At 38.8% G+C, this 21,308-nt stretch overlaps 2 protein-coding genes and 1 non-coding gene across 3 annotated transcripts; 1 reads left to right on the forward strand and 2 right to left on the reverse strand.

Moving 5' to 3' along the window:
- Positions 1-273: 273 nt before the first annotated feature.
- LOC140953562 (transient receptor potential cation channel subfamily A member 1-like) lies at positions 274-15,612 on the reverse strand. Its single transcript, XM_073402974.1, has 14 exons — positions 15,103-15,612; positions 13,046-13,222; positions 11,915-12,195; positions 10,559-10,664; positions 9,147-9,416; positions 5,827-5,900; positions 5,088-5,270; positions 4,269-4,442; positions 3,959-4,105; positions 2,790-2,870; positions 2,282-2,462; positions 1,991-2,051; positions 1,430-1,496; positions 274-1,103 (listed from the first exon to the last, which is right to left on the reverse strand). Exons 1-14 carry the CDS (start codon positions 15,211-15,213, stop codon positions 1,055-1,057), a joined length of 1,962 nt encoding a protein of 653 aa, XP_073259075.1. The 5' UTR covers positions 15,214-15,612; the 3' UTR covers positions 274-1,054.
- On the forward strand, positions 7,070-7,143 carry Trnak-uuu (transfer RNA lysine (anticodon UUU)). Its single transcript has one exon. It is a non-coding gene; the product is annotated as a tRNA-Lys (tRNA).
- A 378-nt stretch (positions 15,613-15,990) lies between the features above and the next one.
- LOC140953564 (uncharacterized) lies at positions 15,991-18,861 on the reverse strand. The gene is made up of 2 exons (XM_073402976.1): positions 18,712-18,861; positions 15,991-16,760 (listed from the first exon to the last, which is right to left on the reverse strand). The coding sequence occupies exon 2, from the start codon at positions 16,749-16,751 to the stop codon at positions 16,197-16,199; it is 555 nt and encodes a 184-aa protein (XP_073259077.1). The 5' UTR covers positions 16,752-16,760; positions 18,712-18,861; the 3' UTR covers positions 15,991-16,196.
- Positions 18,862-21,308: the final 2,447 nt, after the last annotated feature.

A 21,308-nucleotide genomic window follows, 5' to 3' on the forward strand; every position in this document is an offset into this window, starting at 1 on the left:
TTCTGGAAACGTAAATGTTGAAATAAGTACGGGAGGTCCACATACTCGTTTAAGTCCAGGAGCAATTGGTATATACCCAATGATTCCTTAAAATATCATTATGATTACATTTAGGTTTTATTTGTCAGTAAGATTCCTCTGAATATTTTTCTACACCGCAGTTTAAGCTGTCAACCACGATTCACTGCCCAACAAAATTTTCTTAAATAAATGATTGTAACGTTTAGTCTTTCTGTTCTCTGCAGAAACAAGACCAGGATACCAAAAGATCCAGAAATATGACAACATAGACGGCGAGTAGATAGTTTGCCTTACCACGTGATACGTGGCTACTAAGCTTTATTATGTTACACAATGACAATCGTTGTTGTAATTTTATTTGATTCAATTACTTCTAAAATGTTAAAACTGCAACCAGAAATTAACAATAAAAACATGTAAGACGTGTCATTTAAAACTAACCTTATCCCTCGGGTTTTTTATTCCCCCCCCCCCCCCTTCGCCTTTTTTAACCTCCTCCTCCCCCACTAACTTAGATGGAAAGACGTCCCTCGGAACTATTTTGTTTCAAAGGAGGCTAGAAGAATGATGATTGATTATTTTACAAGACAGTTTTAAATACTTGTTGCTAATACCTTTTACAGTGTAAAAGAGTCATTTCAAAACGCTGAAATAATAAATACCAATTAGTCCCAACGGAGAAGTAAAAACTTCCGATATTATTTTACTTAAAAACAGTACATTTAACACGGTAGACGGATGTTGCAGAATCTAGTGGGAAAATAAGAAACTACTCGAATAACTGTACAGACAGATCTAACACCACCACCACCAGACTAGGAAAATGACTAGGGGTTTTGTAACTTCCCCCGCTTTTTGCTCATGCCCGCCAATATTTTTCGATTCATTCTTCCTATGTTACTTGCAACTCCCTATGATCTTTAACGTAACCATCACGCCACTGCTTGTGTGATATTAAACATTTACAGAAGGAAAGCTGTAAATTAAAAAACCGTCCGTATTCAGTCTCCATTAGTTTAAGCTGGACTAAGTTTCACTCGCTCTTTTCCGCCACTTTTCGGACCACTTTTCGCATCAGGTCCCTGAAAATAAATAGAAAAAAAATTAAAGGGATACAAATGCCAGCTGGTAACAATTTAACAGCTTGCTGACAGCTGCCTGTACGCTTGCGAGGATATGGTTGCCCCGATTTTCTTTTTCAATTCAGTAGTTCTCGCAGAAGCGACGGTTCCAAAACACGATTCTTTCAACTAAAAACCTGAGCTTCTCTACCCCTAGGTAAAGGCTTTTAGGTATTTGTCACATGTTTGACTTCAGTCCTCCCTCACGAACGTCCGAGGTTGAGAGGGAAAAGTGTAACAGTAACCAAAAGCGCATTTCACTGGAACCCTCTCGTTTGTATGCCTACCTGATTAACGTAAGTTTGTCCTCCATTGATTCCCATGGACTTCGCTCATCACTATACTCTAGCATCTCTACACATATAAAAACGAAGCAAAAAAATAAATACCACTCATAATGACGCGAAGTCCCATATACCTACATGCTCCTTCTCAGCGCCCATTTCGTGTTATTACCGCATAAGACGCGCGGGCGCTGAAAAGAGCGGGAAAGAAAGTGAGCGAGGTAAGATGGGTTTCGCTTCTCTTATCCGGCCTGTAGGCGAGCCCCCTTTTGTTTTTCGCTTTAATGAATTCGACTGCTTACTGATAGTGCCTCTCGTTTTCTAATGATGGCCTCTCACCTCACAAGCAGGATTCCGAGAATTAAAGTAACTGTTTCGTCTCACTTTATTTCAGTTCTATCCATTCACAAATACACTCTATGACTCTCCTATGCGATTAGTAATAACATACATGGCACTTTTTCATGCTACGCTTTTTCCGAAAGTTCTTATTCCAACTTTATATCGAAATTACACTGGTGCTAAAAAAGACGAAAAATGAGCGATCTGTTAATTATAACCTACCTTTAGCGAGCATAGTTTCGCTGACTCGATCGCCTTCTTGGTAATATTTGACTCGGAGATTCTACAGTAAAAAGAGGACGGACAACTTAGTCAATTTGTACCCTGCCTTTACGATGTTCTTCGGTTCGGGGCAAACGAGATTGCGCAACGCCGCGATACAATAAAATTAATACAGGAGCAATAAGGATTCTTACAAAAGGTTGCGCGTCGTCATTCACTGGGCGGTTAGTTATGAAAGAGCGCCGGTTAAATTATAAGCCCTTTGTTACCCTCAAGGACGTAGAAACTTACAAATCTAGCAAATCTGCTGTGCTCCAAGCGAGTGATGATGATCATTCTATCGACAGCGTACTGCAGCTTGGCGTTCTTCTTAGCTTCAGTGTAAGTGAAACTAAGCTGAGCGATGAGAACATTGAGAAGAATGACAATAACCATGGCCATGTAGGCAAGAAGAATAAGGATTGCCAGCCAGCTGTGAACAAAAAAAAAAAAGAAAATATAGAAAATATTACAGTGGGTGTTACAATGACACAAAAAAGTCTCTCGAATCTCAAAGCCGTGCACGGTTGTTTCTCTTTTGTGTATTAACATGTTCGTACGAATAAAGTTAAGCTAGATAACGAGCGTATGCTCTAATTAAGCTATATAACGAGCGTATACTCTAGTAAAGCTAGATAACGAGCGTATACTCTAGTAAAGCTAGAAAACGAGCGTATAATCTACTAAAGCTAGATAATGAGCGTATACTCTACATAAAATTTAAAATGTAGTGGAAGCTGGATTTCCTCCTATTGTTTACCTGAACTTAGAATAGTCTTCTTCTACGGGTTGCTGTTCAACAAGAGCTCTTACAGCGGCCAGCATCAACCAGAGGTAATTCCTTGAAAAAGAAAGAAAAATAAAACGCAAGATTAGTGTACCTGCAAACATAAACGTCAAGCCAGAAATGATCTCCATGGCAGAAGGACGTCACGTGCTTCTCAAGATTGTTCAGTCTCACCACTTTCGTCGCAAATGGCGACAAAGAAAACAAAACAAGGGTAAGCGCAAAGCACCAGAGAGTGGGGTCTGGGACGGGCGAGCAAGCAAAAAATCCAGTCGCCCAACCCCTTAGCGCCGAGCTTTGACACTCGCGTCAGTTGGCATGGCATGGCGCCTTCGTCAATTAAAATACTAGAAAATAGAGGACTGTGAAGAGTTAAGTGAGTTTCAAGGTAGGATGAGAAGGGTTTCGCTTACATTACATTTTGAGCATTGCCACTACCCCTGGAGTACTAAAGCATCAAGTCTAACCAAATAGCTCAGTACCAAGTGAGAAGGCCCGATTCTGGAGAATTCCCCGGACAGAATTATCCATTCACTGCAATAGACCTTGTCACGGTTTTCGACGCCATCTTTACGAGTAGGCAAACGCATGAGAAATTACAGTGATTGTATGCGAATCTAATGTCGAATCATTTCCGTAGAGCGGCTGTTCTGAAAAAAATGTGATTGTAAACTAAAGCTTCACTCCTAAGGATTCTCCTGATAAACTTTGAAGGCGTTACATGCACTAGAAGACTTAGAACCACTTTTTAAAATTTTCTATACATTTGTCTGTAAGAAAGTCCAGGGAAAATTACAGACAAATATATGGAAAATCTAAAGCAAGCCTCTGGAGAAATTTAAGCACAGGTACGCCCCCAATTTTTTTTTTGGACAATCCTTTGCTTTGTAGCTTTAGTTTACAGTTGATATTTTGTTCAGAACAGCCGTTTTACGGAAATTATTCGACATTAGATTCTCATACAAACACTGTAATTTCTCACACGTTTGCCTACTCGTCAAGATGGCGTCGAAAACCGTGACAAGGTCTATATAACACCAACAATAGGATGACAGTGTCAAAACTTTTGATCTCCGACCCTATAGCTCCACCAACCGAATTAATCGGCCTCATGTTGTGATTACAATAGAGAAGCATCTTACGTGAACAGATCTTGTTTGTCTGTGGCTTTCAGCGCCATGAACATAGCTCCGCAGAATCCAATAAAAACGATAAGGAATACCACACTGAAGCGAGTGATGTCTCTGTAAATTATCTTGGCGAGAGTCTTCGTGTAGAGGCCTGTGGTTCTGCCAAAAAAAGGTAACAGTTTACTACTGTGAGGAACGTAAATCACAGGACTACCACGTTGGGAGATCCTACCCTCCTTCCTGTGGCACAAAGAACCAAAAAGTATTGCTATAATATGTATTAGTGCGCGTTTGAATACGCTGTTCCAACAAAATGCATTACCTTGAAACACAGGAGAACTTGAAGAGCCTGAGAAAATTGAACAAGTAGCCGAGTCCAGCGACACTCCATTGAGACTGGACTTCAGCAAACCGTAGAGGAATGACAAGGAACATCAACACAAGCCCCAGCCAATCAAAATAGTTGTAGGGATCCCTGAAATAAGAGTTCCATTCTCTGGACAAAGGAAACACAAAAGTAAATCAACACTGTTATCAGCTAAGCGTGTGCTCCGTCGCGTAGTTTGCCCTAAACAAGAGTCAGGTTAACATTTAATCCAATAACAACAAATGTCTCGTTAATACAGAGGTCACTAGAGGTCATCGTGTCTTTCGCACTTCATTATAAGGAGCAAAGTTTTAAATCATTTGTCCCTTAGAAAAACGGAAAGGACCGGGCACAATAAAACGTGATAACGGCTTTTTATGTTACATCCTACCTACCAAAACTGAAGAAAATGTACGGTCGAACCTCCGATAAGTAGTCACCCTCCGGGCCCGGAAAAGTGTTCGCTTAGGGGAGGTGTCCCCCCCTTAAGGGAGTTTAGAAATTAGTGTTTATAGTGGTTGGAACCATGAACATGTGTGCACTTATGACGGGTGTCCGCTTGGGGATACAAATAAAGCCGCGGTGTTTGTATGAACAAGTGTCGTCCGTTTCAGGGAGGTGTCCACCGCCCATCTGAGGTGTCCACTTGTTTAAGTTCGACTGTAATTTAATAACCTTTCTATTCAATTTTTTTCTTCCACATCTTAATATAGTTTAATCCTTTCGTCATTAGGAATCGAAAATGGGGGTAAGCTTACAATTTTGAGAACTCACCTTTCCGCTTGATTGACTTCCTCGAAAGAGTAGAACATTAGAAAAATGATGGTGGTAATTTCGCAAAACAGTCGAAGTCCGTCTGCTTTTCCACTGTATTGAGTTGGATCTTCTCTTGTTGAGCCGTAAATAAGCGCGTAGGACAACACTAGTAGAAACAGTACGTAGAAAGCCGCCTGAACGCTGCAACGGAAAAAAATAGGAAAGTATTACCTTGTTCCAAGCTCAATCTTGCCACCTTAGCCCAATGACTTTAAGAACATGGTGAAAACAGTAAGAAGAAGGGAAGTGTAACCTGAGAAAACAAGCGACATTTCGTAAGCCAGCCACTAGTTTCAAACGAAATGAGGTCCCCGGAACGAGCGGAGAAATTCCATACTGATGACGTGTCACTACCCAGATCTGAGTAGTGTTTCTGATTGGCTGAAGCAAATTTCCCTCGCGGCACGACCAATCAGAAGCACTGCTCTGATCTGAGTAATGACACTTCATCACTATGGAATTTCTGCGCTCGTTTCTAAGACGACATTTCGCGGAGAAACCAGCGGTGGCGTCTCAAAATGTTGGCTGTTTCAGGTTCAGGCTGAGGGTAGCGCTGAGGAACAGCTTTACGACAACTGACAACAGAATTGTAGTGGACTACACTTTTTTTATCGTAGGCTATGATAGCTTTTGTCTTTGCTGCTATGTTATTAGTCAAAAGAATATCGATGAAATGCTGAACACCAGCAAAACTCACCAAAACCACCAATGTCCAAATTTGTTCCATTTCCTCATAACCAACATTCTTACTACAGGGTGTTGAATGGCCTCCTGACGGTACAATGCAAAAAGGTCAAAGGTTAACGTTCAAATTTTACACCAAACATTAACGCAAGTGTTATGGTCAAATTAAAAGGGATAAAGAAAAGAAAAAACATTCAGAAAAAAAAAAAACAGCATAGATACGGAAATCGGCAACCTCAATTTGTACTCAGATATGACCAAGTCCTCCCTTTACTTCTTATTTTACGTTCTTTAAATCTACACGATCATAAAAAAAATTCATTCCGGTCTCATTCAAAAGAATTAGTTTCGGATGGTTTTCATACCCTCTTTTCTCTTTAATTTGTGAAACTGTTAACTTGAATCTGACTTTTGTCGTTTGCGGTGAACCTGATTCCAAATATTTCTATGATAATAAGAATATTATGACGTTCTTTTGCAAAAAGTTGCTAAAATAAAATTATGACGCCTTTTTCAAAGATGGATTTCTTTACACCCCCAATAAGATAAACTCAAGTGATTTTCAAGAAAATAACCATAAGGTACGATAACCTACTATCAGTTACATCATAAGCACACATAAGCGAATATATTTCTGAAGTTACACTGTCTTAAAATAACCGTGATTATTTTTCATTTGCGATAGAATGTGCCTCTTGGATCAAAACACTATCCTTTTCACTACGTTTGAAGTCGGTTTAACATGAAAAATCACATTACAGCATGTGCCAACGATCAGTCGCTTGATTCTCCTGCCTTGGCCAATTCTTATCGAATGTAGAGAGAATAAAGGGTCTAAACACCTCTAAGCGTCTTCAAATAAATTACAACACTTCATTTAGGCGAAGATGACTATAACTAATGAAAGTGCTACTAAATAAACACAACAGCTCTATCATAAATTGAGCTCATTTACGGGACGAGCACGGGACGGGACACGGGACACGAAGAGTATAATAAACTACCCAATTCATAACCAAAGAAACTTTTAATTGCTGGAAACGTTTCCTTGACTAAATCCACCCAGTATATAGTACATTCCTGGACTTGTAAAGACAGAGAAGCCAATTTAAGACCCTCTAAATCAATTAAACTATAATTGAAATTTCACTTCCTCTCGGATGCAAACGATCAAACCTATCAACAACCAATCTCTTTGGTTTCGAAAGTCTACTCTTACTATGCAGTACATTAAATCAATAAGAAAATATATCAACTGCTTCGTAGCTTAGCGGTAAGAGCGCTGGTCTTTTAAACCACTGATCGAGGGTTCGAATCCCTCCGGAGGCAAGTCGTCATTTTTGATAAATTCCTGTCTTAGAGTTCATGGAAAATCTACCATTAAATACCAACATACTTGTCACACCGCTTAGATGCTTATTAGCTTTTATTTTCAGCCTGTCACCAAATTCATTCACTATGCAGTGTAACATCCAGGTCAGGGAAAGTTTCCACCACGTCAAGCTGAAATCCTGAACATGTGACTATTCATATGAAAGCTAATGAGTATACTTTCCTTTGGTACTGTTTATTACTGTCAAGGATACACACATTCAAGGTGACTCTTAATTTCAAGTCTGTGGATGAAATCCGAACATTTGACCATTATAAGGTTGGCCTATTTTTTTTAATGGGAAAGAGCACCATGTGTAACCACGTCTTATCATGAAAGCCGCAAGTTAAAACCACACCAATACATTGCCAGCTGGAACTTGGGTGTCCTGCCCTGAGAAGTACTTACAGTACGAGCATTACACTTGTTTAACAAATCAAAATAGATTCAGACAGTGCTGTGTGTTGAAATGCAACATTTTCCTGATTTATTGCCTCCGCGCAACGCATCATTATATAAGAATTTTCACGCAACAGGCAGGACATAAACGCAGGGTTCATAACGAGAAGCTAACCTTCTTTACTTTACACTAATTAATCTTTTCTCACCTAATACATAAAGGAAATTAAGCATAAAATTCCTTCCAATAACCAAATGACATCTTAAAAATGACGGCGTTAAAACATTTTATTTGACATTCTTTGCGCTTCAAATTTCAAATTAAAAATTTAAATTAAAAAGCTATGCATACAGAGTTTCTTTTAGTCTTAAAATATATCTGATACATGACTGCTATTATACTTAAAAATTACAAACCGTCTTTGAAATTCCTTAGATAACGTCTTTTTAAATTTTTCTTCTTTTTCCCGCGTTGTGTCATTATCTCTAATTCAAGCATTCTATTTACAAATATTGCTCAAACAAGACTCGTTGTACTTCTGAACATCAAGAGAGGATCCTCTTATCTCAGCTACAGACATCATAATTTTATATATTTCCACATGATTTCTTCCCAGCAAAAATACATTAACTTGATCAGTTTCCTCTGATTGAGATGGGTAGTGATTCCTTCACATAGCGACATCCCTTGTTCCTAATCTCGCTCATCTGTCTTTCTTGTTTTGTCTGGACGGAGCTTTTCGTTAATGTTGTTTAAAAATCGACGAAAGAGAGATGCCTAAGATATACAGACAGACAGACACGATTCATAACAAACAAAAAACACCAATTCCTAGCTGTTTTTCGGGTCACGCTAGCAATGAGTAATCGAAGCACCACCCCTTACCCCTCCCACTCTTCGCTTACTCGTAGAGAAATTACATTGTCGGCGTCACGTGAGAAACGCCTGCTTTCCACATGATCACCACGTTCAAAAGAGAAGAACAAAGAGGAATTTTTTGTAGGCGCGCGAGAACGCCAGGCTGCATGATCGCTAGGATGACTGATAAAATTTAACCGCTCCTTACGATCTGACAACGGGGACACCAGAGAAACTGGCTTGGATGACTCCAACTCGTCCAGTCTTTAAAAAAGGTGCAAAATTAAGCTAGGGCCGAAGAGAGAGGACCACGTCCGAGTTCAGAAAGATATAGTAGAATTTTTTCACCTTGTTGGGAGCAGAAGTTGACAAAAAGTGCGATGCACGTGCAGAGTTGTTGTTTTGCTCATTAATCCTATTCAATAGGTTTTAATGAGAAAAACAATGACTCTGCACGTGCCTCACGCTTTCTTGCAACCTTATTGGGATCGTGCAGAGATCGTCAAAAAAGCGGCTTTTCTGACGGTCTCGTTACCATTTGCCTCGTAGTTTCGCAACGTGCCTAATACAGGTCCTCAACGACCGTAACTATCGCACAGTTTTTGTCGAAGATAGTAGAAACCATGTGAAAAGCAGGCTCCAGAACAAGCATCTTATGACTGCACAGCGTATAGTTTCACACGACACTCAAAATACTCCGCACCTTATCATCACTCTCGGCAATCCGGCGAAGACAAGACATGGATTTCTTGTTAAAAAGCTCATTCAAGGTTTGCTCATCGATTTTCGGTTGCCTCCCTTCTTCATCAGCATCCAAAATATGATAGAAGAAATCATAGTTCATTGGGTCATCAGGGACACTACTCCATGCTCGTTCAATGCGATCACTGTTGTCCCCTAGCTCTTTACTTTTCTCTGGTAAGTAAGGCCAGTGTGGGTTGACAAGTCGATCCAACACTGCTACCACTGTTTTCTAGTGGACAAAAACACATTTAAGAATAACTGAGTTATTTATCGCGCGCTTGTCGGGGAAGAGCTTAGTCTACAAGAGTCCTCATGCTATATATGTTCGACTGGTTCTTTGCGAAGTATTTTTTTCAAAACGATGCATGGCAGCAGAGAAGCGAATAATTTTTCGTAAATGCCTATCATACGTCTTAAGCCGTGAACGGTTCAAAGAAAACTATTTGCTTTCGAATTTTGTAGGATAGTAATTTTCTGTTGTTTGTGAAGGAAATACTGCCATAAGACTTTTAAATGTACTATCTCGATAAAATAACAGGTTATTCTTTATTATTTTTCATCAACAATAACTCCAGGAATTTTCACTAAAAATATTGTTTAAAAGTACCTGAACTTTACCCGTTTTCTGTATGGCCACCATCTTGGCCACAAATGCATTTTGTGGTAACGCACATTATTAAAAATTAATGAAGAGTGTGATAAACTTAAAAGTACATGTAGTGCAATAATCAAAGTCCTACATGAAATTTAGGCACCCAGTTATATAATATAGAAAAGTTGTCCTGGGAAAGAGAAAAGTCAACTTGAGCAAGCGTTTATATTCAAGAAAATGGTTCACCAAGTTTAGTAGGGAAATGTAGGAAACGTTGGCTCGCCCAGGTAACTTGAGTGGGCAATTAGCCCTCCTTGAGTCACCCAGGGCCCGGAGGGGGGGGTACCTCCTTACATAAGCTATATAGGTATGTGCCCCCCCCCCCCCCCATCGGGTAGGGTCTTTTTACGCCATTTTGGTCTGAAAACGGGTATGGTTTTTGAGGGAACTGGGGGAGCTTGTGTGAATGTATTTATCATGTCAATTCCAGATGTAAGAAAGAAAGAAAAATATGCAAATTCGAAATGGATTTGAAGAATTCTTTTGAGTGGAAAATTACATTTTTTGGTCTGAAATAGGGTTGGCATTTGGAGTCCCAGGCGGCACACTCCCACCAAGAATTCCTAGGAGTACCAAACCACCCCCCCCCCCCCCCCCCCCGGGGCCAAGGCAAGTTTTCTCCATCTAAACGGGGCTTAGTTCCTAGTTGATTGAATAAATAGATATTCATCTATACATGTATACTGAATACATGTATATAATACCGCCATATATCTCACCTTCATGTCATATTTATTTGTTACAGAATTTTTATGACTGATGAAGTGTCCAAAACTAAACTTTGATTTCTTCAACTCATCATTGTACAAGAACAGCTCATGAACCCTGGTAGGAAAAAAAATAAAATAATTAACATCAAGGAGGCATTGTGGCTGAGCAGTCAGCATGCTGGACTTGTAATCCAGAGGTCCCGGGTTCAAGTCTCACACACACTGACTGCTAGCTGGATTTGTTCCTGGTATTCCAGTGTTCAAATCCTCGACCACGCTTACATATAGCTAACTGGTCCACCTTCTACTAAATAGGACTCTTAACCTTGTTATGATCCACTTGATGCATTTATTATCCCTGAAAAGTCCAACAAGGTGGAGGATGATTAAGTAACTTATTTATTTATTTATTCAATTTACCACTCATCTTCTCCCCAGAATACCACTGACCATCCAATGAGTGTGATGACCAACCAAAATGCCCAGAACACTTGTGAAACAAGAACACTCTTAAAAAAGCATTAAGTCTTGCTTGTTTGGAGATTAGATAAGAAATGAGGAGGCGATTAATTCTACACGAAACAGGATTTTCTTGCTAAAAGTTTTTCACTTCCTACTTTATCAATGGTCGAGTATTCTTCAGGATACTTACTTTTTATATTATAATGATGATTGAGTACACTTGTATAAACACACAAAAATCAATTTGAGACAAATTACATCATTGCCAGAGACCAAAAATGTGATGAACATGGCACGTCATTTCAATCATCACTGAAAATAAACTGCATGCTCATCACAAGAGACTCATTTGCATACAATTAAAGCGTACAACATCCGACCAGTTTATAGCCCCACCATTGAAGTTTTCACTAAAGTATTCACTTGTTCCAAAGTAATCAACGCTTTCAAGCGATAGAATTCGTGGACCGACCTGTTCTGGAAAAGCTCAACATCTTTCACATCCATCTTTACTAAGCTAGTTCTTCACAAAATAAAGTATGGTGCTGTGACACGTCACTATTCTATCTTCAGTTTCCACGGTCTCTGCTAGGAATGGCTGTGACCACAACCCTCCTTTCGGTGCGCACACCAGAAAAAAGAAACCCTTGCATTCTTAGAGTCTTGCTGCTAAAGCAAGTGAGACTAATAAGCAAAAATTATTTGCAGAATATTAAACACATTCTGAAAATGGCAATCATGATTGTCCATTTAGAAACCTTACATTTCTATCACAAAGTAAGCTTGAAACTAATAATTTAGGATAACTTTTTATTTATTTAAAATTTATAACACACCTTTTCCATGCAAATATGATAAAAGTGCATATGAAAAACTCTGATCATAATAGCAGTTTTCACCCACCAGTCATGTTTCATCTGTGATATAAGATATGCTGCTGTTTCATCTTGGTATGACAAGAGAGCCTTTTCCACAGGCAAATAAGCCCTCTCTCCAGAAACTTCTTCAGTTTCCAAATATAAAAGTGAGGGATACGTTTCAGTGAGTAATTTTGCCACATGCAGGAAATTCCGCTCTGCTACAAGATGGAGTAGAGTTGGACGAGCAGGGTCTTCTTCGACTCGGAAATACTTGTACTCTTCATCGTTGTCCTGTTCTAAAATGATTTCTGTGAATCGACTTATCTGCAAAACAAATTAACACAGTACCGTAATGGTAGTGTCAGTCAACGCTAAAATGAAACAGGAAGTTTTGCATCTAAATGACACTACTTAAAAGGTTTCAAATGGGGGCAGTGGAAATTAAAGAAAAGTACAACTAACAGTGGCTACGCCCCACACTATCAGATGGGACACTACTAACCCATGTATGGCCGTATCCGTGGGAGTGCGGGGGTGGAGGGGTAGCACTGCTTTTAGACCACTAGTCTACCAAAGGATAAACTGGTCTATGTACATTATGTGTAGTCGTATTGAAAACTCCCTGAATAGCTGGAATTGAAGCTCACCCATCACATGGTGAACTTATTGACATACTACGGAGTGGCCTTGAGAGGAGCAATGTTTTAATGTTGTCTATAAAGGGCATACCGTGTATACCTCTGGACATGGTAATTATTAAAGGTGTTTGGCCTGTCCGTTCTGAACAGACTTAATGATTTTGAGTCAGTGCACTTGATCGTCTTAACATAATCTTACATATCATTATACCTAAGGAATTTAACAAAGGGATAAAGAATGGTCTACTAAGAAATGATCAGATCGGAAAAAATTAAAAGAGTCTCAAAGACTTGCAGTTTAAAGTCAGGTGCCTGGCAGAAGAGATGAGATGACTAAAATTTTTACAAACTCACAAATATTGCCCCTCATTTATTTATGTACAGTAAGTGGAGAAAGATAACATGGAGTAATGTTTCTTTTCTCTTTGAAACTACTTCATTGGAACCATCAACAGGGTTTCAAACCTCACATCCTGATGTAAAATGTGAAGAATTTTAAAACCACTGTGTAAATAGAGATGTCTTAGCATACTCACCAAGTATTCTAAGCTGACCACTAGCTCCGGTTTTCCTTTGTACTTCTCACTATTAGGCCAGTCACGAATCAAAATCAGAATAGTGTCTTTGCCATGCTTTGCTAACAGTCGGTCTGTCCTAACTTCATCCATTGCCCTGTTCCATGATACCTTTTTGGCATCAAACTTTTCTTGTACCTTTAATTTACAAGGCTATATTTAATTTTTGAACAAATACAGGGGGTCTGTTCCTTTTTTGCCTGGTAAAAGATTTTAACATTAAGGACAAAACTAGCTGCAAGTTAATAAACCCGAAGAACCAAAGTTTAATCCCAAGTACATTCAATTTATTATACTCCATAAGCAGGCACAGATCTAGGAAAAATACCGTCCAACTTCCTAAACGAGCAGTGAAGGCGCAAGCTTCTAGGGGAATTAGGAAAAGATCCTCCTTGAAATTTTGTTGATTTTAATTCCCTAAAGTCCCCTTTCCTGCGTTTCTGAGTCATGACAGGATGTTGGCCATTCTCCTTGGGTGAAGCCTTACAAATAGGCGGATTATTTCAGCTCTTGATTTCAACTTGAAAAGTTTTTTTATTATCATTAAAAATATATTTATTGTGACAGATCTGATTGATTTTCATAAAATGGTGGAAACCGGTGTGTATCCGCGACTGGTAAGATACATGAGCTTTATTTCCTCAGTATGGAACTCAAATGTCTGTTTATAAGTATACAAGAACTGCCATTATGACCCTGACCGAGCCAATTCAATAAAACTCCAGCTATACATATAGGCTTATACGACTCATAGGGGTGTTGACTGAAATTATTTTCAAGAGCATTTAATACATCTTTGGGATAAGGGTACATGTTTATTATATAATACTAGTAAAAATTGAGGGTTAGAGACTGGCGACAATGATTGAAGGGCCTGAATAGATGGGCCTGAAGCCAGAGGGTGATTCACCAAGTAGGAGGAGGGACTTATAACTGGGATTTCAATACAGTAGAAACTAAACAATTATTGGATGAGGTTTTTGTGATATCTGGAATAATCAAGGTCGAGGTAAGTGTTGTCAGCCGAGCCGATGGCCGAGGCTGATAACATTTACTAAGATCTTGATTATTTAGGATATCACAAAAACCGAATCTAATAATAAATTGTTTTATGATACATTGTTTTGAAGAAAATAAAGTCAAACAAAGAATCGCATGGAGCACAGTTTGACATCGCTCTTGGAAATCACACATTGTGTGTGCAACCTACAGATTAGTCAGTAATCTGTTAGCAGATAACTAAATAACTAATCTGAAGGTTGCACTGAGTTCCAAAATTAACTGTATGCCCTTAACCAATGAGAAAACAGATGGTGAGCACAACGGATAATAATAGAGTATATTCTCCATAGTTTACCTTTTACTTTGATGTGTATGTTAATTTTGAACCTATGATCACGACAGGGGTACCCCAGGGGAACCCCCTAGTGTATGAATTAATGGTAGAGTCGGTCAGACTCGAAAAGTTATCCAGGAAGGGACAATAATATTATTAGCCTGATGTTGAGTAGTTTTGTTGGAATGATCAATATTAACTAGTGTTCCAGAGTAATAGCGTTAGAGAAGTGGCTAAATAGGGGTAAATATTGGACAAAACACGACCATATGCCGAATGAATGATAGTTAACATAACATACATGAAAGCAACTGCAACTCAGTACAAAATTTATAGTCTCACTTAAGTCTGTAGCGACAAAGGGACAAAATCTGACATTACCAAGACTGGGGAATGAAAATTTCATTTATACAGTTATCCATGATGACAGGCTAATACCGTACGTTGCATTCTAGATTCTTCAAAATATGTGACGATATGGTTAACGTAGCCTTATATCTGCCAACTATTTGAATTCGAAGTATAACTACAGGGCCCTCAAATCTAATCCTCATCTAAGCAGTAGATATAAATATGTAATAAGAATAGTGCACTAGTTAAAATAAAACGAGGTCCACTTTTATGGATTAAGACAATCAGAAGCGTGGAAATATTTGCATTCGAATGATAGCAAACATCTTACCTTTAACCAAAACTCTTCATCAAATGGCTCTTCCAGATCGTGTACTTCTCCTGCCCTTGATTTCTTCTCTTCCATTTGGACGCTTGTACATTTATTATCTGTCTTCGCCATGTTGAGAAGCTAAATTTATAGAAAATCTAGGGTTGACTATTCCGCCATCACGCTTTCTACACCCTGTCACAAGCCGCTCGTTTGACAAACCTCCCTGTTATTTGATTGGTTGCAAGGCTAAAACCGGAAGTATTATCACAACATCCGGTAAGCCCTCAAAAAGAATTAGCTTTTCACACAGTTACCCAATAAGGAAGCGGCAAAAACGTCGAAAATCCGCTTTCACATACTTGAACAATCATTTCCCCACAAAATCCGATTTTACCTTAAAAAGGACAGAGAAATGAGTCTAACTTTCATTACGAACCTAACAAAACGTGACAAAACTATTTTGAAGCCTTTATTGCAAGCCTTATCTTCGATTTGAACTTGTGTGTACAACTTGACCAGAGCCGAGTTGTTCGAAGGCCGATTAGCGCTTAACCCGGGGTTAAAATCAACCCGGGTTTCTTTTTCTTGTGTTCCAAATCATTTTTTCGAATAATTTTCTGTGCTATTTTTAGAGCTTCCAATCATCAACTTGTAGACAAAAAGAATAAAAGCTGAAATGCTTTTTAAGCTTTCAAATCTGAATTCAAATCTCGCACTAACCCTGGGTTATCTTAACCCAGCTTTGAGCAACTCAGCCCAGGACTATATCTTTCAAAAAACACGTGTGAATTTCTACTAACAAACTACTCGGTTAGTATAAATAAATCAAAATATTTTCTGAAAAATCTAGGCAACGTATTTCAAGTTTTTCCTGCAAGAAGAACAAAATATTTCCGCCGATATTACTGAAATTAAACATCGAATTGTATAACATTTACGAGAGCCCTACAAATATATCTTGTAAACTATTAAAATATACACAACAGTCACTTGACAGTGTATTAAATATCAGTGAACAAACAACGTTTCTCAGATCAGTTCTATCCAGATCCGTTGACCGCCAAAAGAGCCGCACAAAATGTCTACAACGTTTTATCGATTTAGAATTCTGCCTACTTTGTGCCTTTAATCGCTGCAACAAGAGCATTCATTTTGTCGGATCCCTCGAAATCTTGCGGTCGCAAATTTCCCACATCCTTAAACCCAAAGTGAAAATCCCTTGCATCCAATGATCCTTTTTGTAAGCCTGGAGGAGGCCATTCCGAAGATAAATTCTCTCCGAAAGAAACACTGAACACCTTTCCATGAAGATGGCCATTGTCATCAGCGAATCGTTTGTCACGAACAATCTTTTCAAGCTGGGCGATGGCTTCGGATGTTAAACAGATGAGAACAACGTTATTTAGTTCTTCCAACCAAGGCAGACTTTTTTCAAATCCACTTCCATCAGCAACGTTTACGATATCTGTCACACGAATGCTTCCATTGGCCTTGCTTGTGAGAGCATCGCGAAAATTCCTAACAACTTTTATTTGCTCCTCATCTGATTTGTGTAGAAGTAGGATTTTCTTCGTGTCGTTCAAGGTTTTCCCTTGAGTTGATGTCGCGCTTGAATGTGGTATCGCCTTTTTCTGATGCTTTTTCTTTGCCGACTCTGCGTTTCCCATTCCTGAGATCTGCCAGAAAAAAAGTTTCTGTCAGATCTTTGAATTTTCCTTCACATATCTGACCTACTGCTCTTAAAGGAGACCTGCAAAGACGCAGTAGCAAAAAAGATGACGGCTCATTATGCATGATAATATGCAAAAATTACCAAAAATGACGCTCGGTTTATTATTTGACGTTTAAAAGGCAAAACAGCCCGAAACACCTGCTTGCACCATGAATAAGTAAATCGTGGAACTCGCTGTGACGTTAAATAGTAACGTACTCAGGCAAAGAGTTTTGTCTACACGCAAAGTTAACATCAAAATCTAGAACTACGGAATTTTTCTAGTTTATGTAATGTTAGCTGATGAATCCCCTTTCCGTAATTTTTGGACGACTGGTATAAGCAGTCTAAGCAGGCATATTGATAAGATGCATTTTAATTTTTTAAGTTATACTAAAAAATCCTCTTCTTTTTTCCAGTTTTCATGCAGAAGCTATTCCGTCTTAAAGAAAACTGCGTCTGTTTAAATACCTTTACGTGATAAAATAAAAAAAAATTTAAGACTCTGTCATTCGGTCTTAGAGCAATGAAAATTTGAAAGTAGTGCCTAGTTCTCAAGTTATCCTTGCATCTCTGCCCAGTTCATCACAAGTACCAAACACTGAAAACGAGCAGTTGTGGTTGCCTTCTATAACGCACTTTTGTTGACCAATTTCACTCGGGGCCAAACTTTTAAGAATAACAGAGGTAAAAGAATCAAAACGACAGTGTCATAAACGAATCAACTATGTATAACATAGGCGTGTAATTTAGACAATTATGATGACAGAGCTTTCCCTTCTGGCGAAAAATTCAGTGCAAGGTCCACACCAAACGGTGACTCAAATCAGGAACCGTCTCCAGCTTCTTAGCAGAATTTTTACAGGACCTCCCTATGTTTGTAAGCATAATGTCAGACAGATATGCATGACCTTCGACAGTTCCTGCCTTCGCTGTTAGAATTCGATCCGATCAATTTTCATCAGACGCGTTTTCGGGTAAGGCTCTTACGAAAGCTTAATAGGTCAACTAATCATCTTATACAAGAAGCAAAATTCGGTAATAGCCGAGTAAAAAAGAGCCGCATTTTTCCTGTGGAAATAATTGATGAAGATTTCTGTAGGTTTTCTTCTCTAGTGAATAAGTCTAGGGTATAACAATTCCTGCCATATATATAGGACCAACGTGAGAACGGACGAAGCTACTCAAAAAGTTAATTGCTTCCCGCATTATAATACTAAATCCTGTAATGCAAAGCGTGACGTTTTAAATAGCTTTTCTTCCTTTGGTTGGGATAAACATCACGCAACATTTCTTGATTTAATCGATTTTTACCTTAAAAGCACAAAAATTGTTTTATCGCTATGAGAATGACGAGGTATGCCCTATTTTTACAGATTACTTACAGGTAACATAGTGAAACAAAACCAGACACTTATTTGAATCGTCTTTACCTGGCAACAGGAGAGCGTGACGTCAGAGGACATGCCCAAAGAATGTTCCGGAAGACAGCTTAAGTTTTATGCAACTCAAGCAGATTGCCAAAATTTGAGAAAACTGTTTGTAAAATTGGCATTTTTCTATTGATGGTCTCTTGTATTGGCGAGGTTTGGCGCCGATTTGAGCATACGAGAAGAAGACGCAGTCATTGTGAGCATTTAAAAGACAATCACTGGAGGAAATTAACATAATGTAGAATCAAAAGCGAAATAATTAAGAGGGGAAATATCTTTGTATAACACCACGATTTGGTATAAGTCGAAGGAGTTCGAATTACTTATTTAGTTACCAATGCATAAATTAGGTAGAGTAAACTCTCCATTCCCAAACGAACCCGACTAAACGGGCATCAAGCTTTTCAAATGCAAATGGATTTAAATCGCACCTAATCACATGGAAAACAGTATCAAGAGATCGTTTCCAGCAGTTTTACTTACCAAATAATGAAAACAGCGATCGAAAACAGTGCTCAGGAAATACCCCTTAAAACAGAGTTTGCTTGAAACTTGGTATTCACAGGGAAAAACAAGGCATTCGCTGTTAAACCAACTTGAGGCGTCCCGATGATGCCGTAAAGGAATGCTGTTTATTGATCACTGATTATTAATAACTTGACACGTCACTTGCGATTTATTGTTAAACAGAAAACACCGTGACAAGGGGGTCGTATTGCGTTACTTTCGCTATAGCGGGCGGCAAGCACGTCCTTAGCGGGGCAGTTCCTTATTCCCACTTGCCCTGAATCTTCCTCAGCAAGTATTTCTTCTCGACCTACTATAATTTCAACATGCATAGCAAAAAATTTTTTGTAACCTCCTTACGTGTTTTTTTTCCGGTTCAGCTTATTAATTTCTAAGTGAAAGATAAAGACAAAACTTGTGGGTGTGGTCAAGCAGAACTAAAACGACCACGCGCGAATTTAATCATTTTCTGGAATAAAATATTAGTAACTTACTATCATCAAAATAAATTGAGTGAAATCACAATAAAAGGAAATTAGGGTTCCCAAGTTCATTTGAAAACACAATTTATTGATCCATTCCTTGCGCAGTCGCGCAGGTGATCCAGTCCAGTGATCCAGTTTTCCACAACAGCAAGGTTAGAGAAAAAATTTTTTTCAACCACATGATCAACATTGTTTTGTTGCTCACTATGGAAATCTCCTTTATACTTTTTATCATATCCCATCCAAAATCCTTGAACAACAGTCTTGGTCAGTACATTCGAAACCATTCTCTCTTGACGAAACAGAATTTTTTTGTGTGAAAAAGAAATACAGATGTCGGTTTTGCATGTTCGTTTGGTTTGCAGTTTCATTTGTTTTGATGTAGTGTCGCCTTTCACCGTTTTCCCACCCTCTCTCACGCAACGCAAGATGGGGGGGGGGGGGAACTTTTATGCCACGCAAGAAACAGGGGGGTAAATCTGGAATACGATTTTCCTAGATCGAGCGTGGGATGAGAATGGTTACCATGGTTACCAGAACAATATGTATTCGTTGCTAACATATGACTGAATCAGGGTTTTCTATAAGGTTATATAGGAAAGGAGGGCAGAGGAGGGGAGATTGGGAATTTATTTTAGAAGTGATCTCACATCTCATAGTATTTGCCTCTGGGCTTCCTGTGCTAAGTTCTTAAATGGAAACAAAAGTTCCCGGATGTTACCCCGGTTTTGGGAGGAAAGCATGACGTGTTGTAATGGCGTGTTAACGCGTGTTTATCTTATTATGTTAATCCGCATATTTTTTCCTCCATCATGGGTACTCAAGGGAATCCAACAATTTAGGCAACTGAACTAATTTAAATGCCTTACAAACAAGGCCATGAGGAGGGACTCGCTAAGACTAGAGAAATGAACATGAAATATAACAGGGAGATCTTGGGTTCAATCCCATTAAGCAGCACTCAGGTCTTAAAATTACTGTGCTGCAAACGGCTACATCTCTTTGCTTACATGAGCACCTATAATGGCAGGACCGTCTTATGTAGGGGACGTAGACTCTACCTATGTATGAAAATGGCTGGTTGAGTTGAGAGTAATACAATAAAAGAGCTTCACTCAGAAAACTGAACTTCACGAGATTTATTTTATTTTCTTCATATTTTATGCCTCTCCTTTGCCAGAGGGAGGGATAACAATAAAAAAAGTCAGCTGGCCTTTTAATTTTAAAGTAACGCAATCAAAAACATCTTTTTAAATGCAGAAGTCAAACAATCTTAGAGTAAGTCTGCGCCGATCCAAGGAGATAAAGGGTCATAAAACCGTGTGAGTTTTAGTACTTAAAACGTTTATGATTAACGCTGTCTTGCTACAAAACGCTCGTATACACACGACCTTCTCGGGTCTTCATTTCCTTCTTGAGAAATCCACGCGATTATCACATGACAGTCTGTTCCCCAAAACATTGTCAGTACCATTATCAGTCAATCCATGTAGTCTTGATATAAGCATTTGTATCCTTCAAAGTATCTGTTAGCCATAAGAACCACACCCAAAATTAGCTTTAGAAGTGAAACGAATAAGCTTGCGATGAAACTACTTCATGTAGATGTCCTTAAAGAAAAAACATGAAAGTAACAACGGTGAAAAGTAACATGACTATCGCCTCGAGCAAAGCTGTTGACGCTGACTTGTCTTTCTCCCTCAACTTTTTGGGCATGTTGAATAATCCGGCACAAATCAAAAAGGTGGTATAAGCAGAACGTCTTCGCGTTTTCCTTGACTTTACCTCCCACGAAAAGCCTCTTCACTTCCTAGCCAAGGCTGCGAAAATTACTTTAAAATGGCGTAATTCTGATGAAGGTTTCTAAACTTGTTGAAGTTAGTGCATGTTTAGATACCAAAACATGTGAAATGTTTGCTTTAATAAACAGGTACTAAAATAAATTAAGCCATGCATGGCTTTTATTTACCTAAAGTAGCTAATAGGCCCATACAGTCGCTTTTTATATAATACTGAAGCTAACAGTCGAGAAACATCAGTATCTGGGATTTTCACGCGACAACCCGAAATTGGTGTTTAGTTATCTAT

Source organism: Porites lutea, chromosome 12 (genome assembly GCF_958299795.1).
Source record: "Porites lutea chromosome 12, jaPorLute2.1, whole genome shotgun sequence".
In the NCBI taxonomy this organism is placed as follows: Eukaryota; Metazoa; Cnidaria; class Anthozoa; order Scleractinia; family Poritidae; genus Porites; species Porites lutea.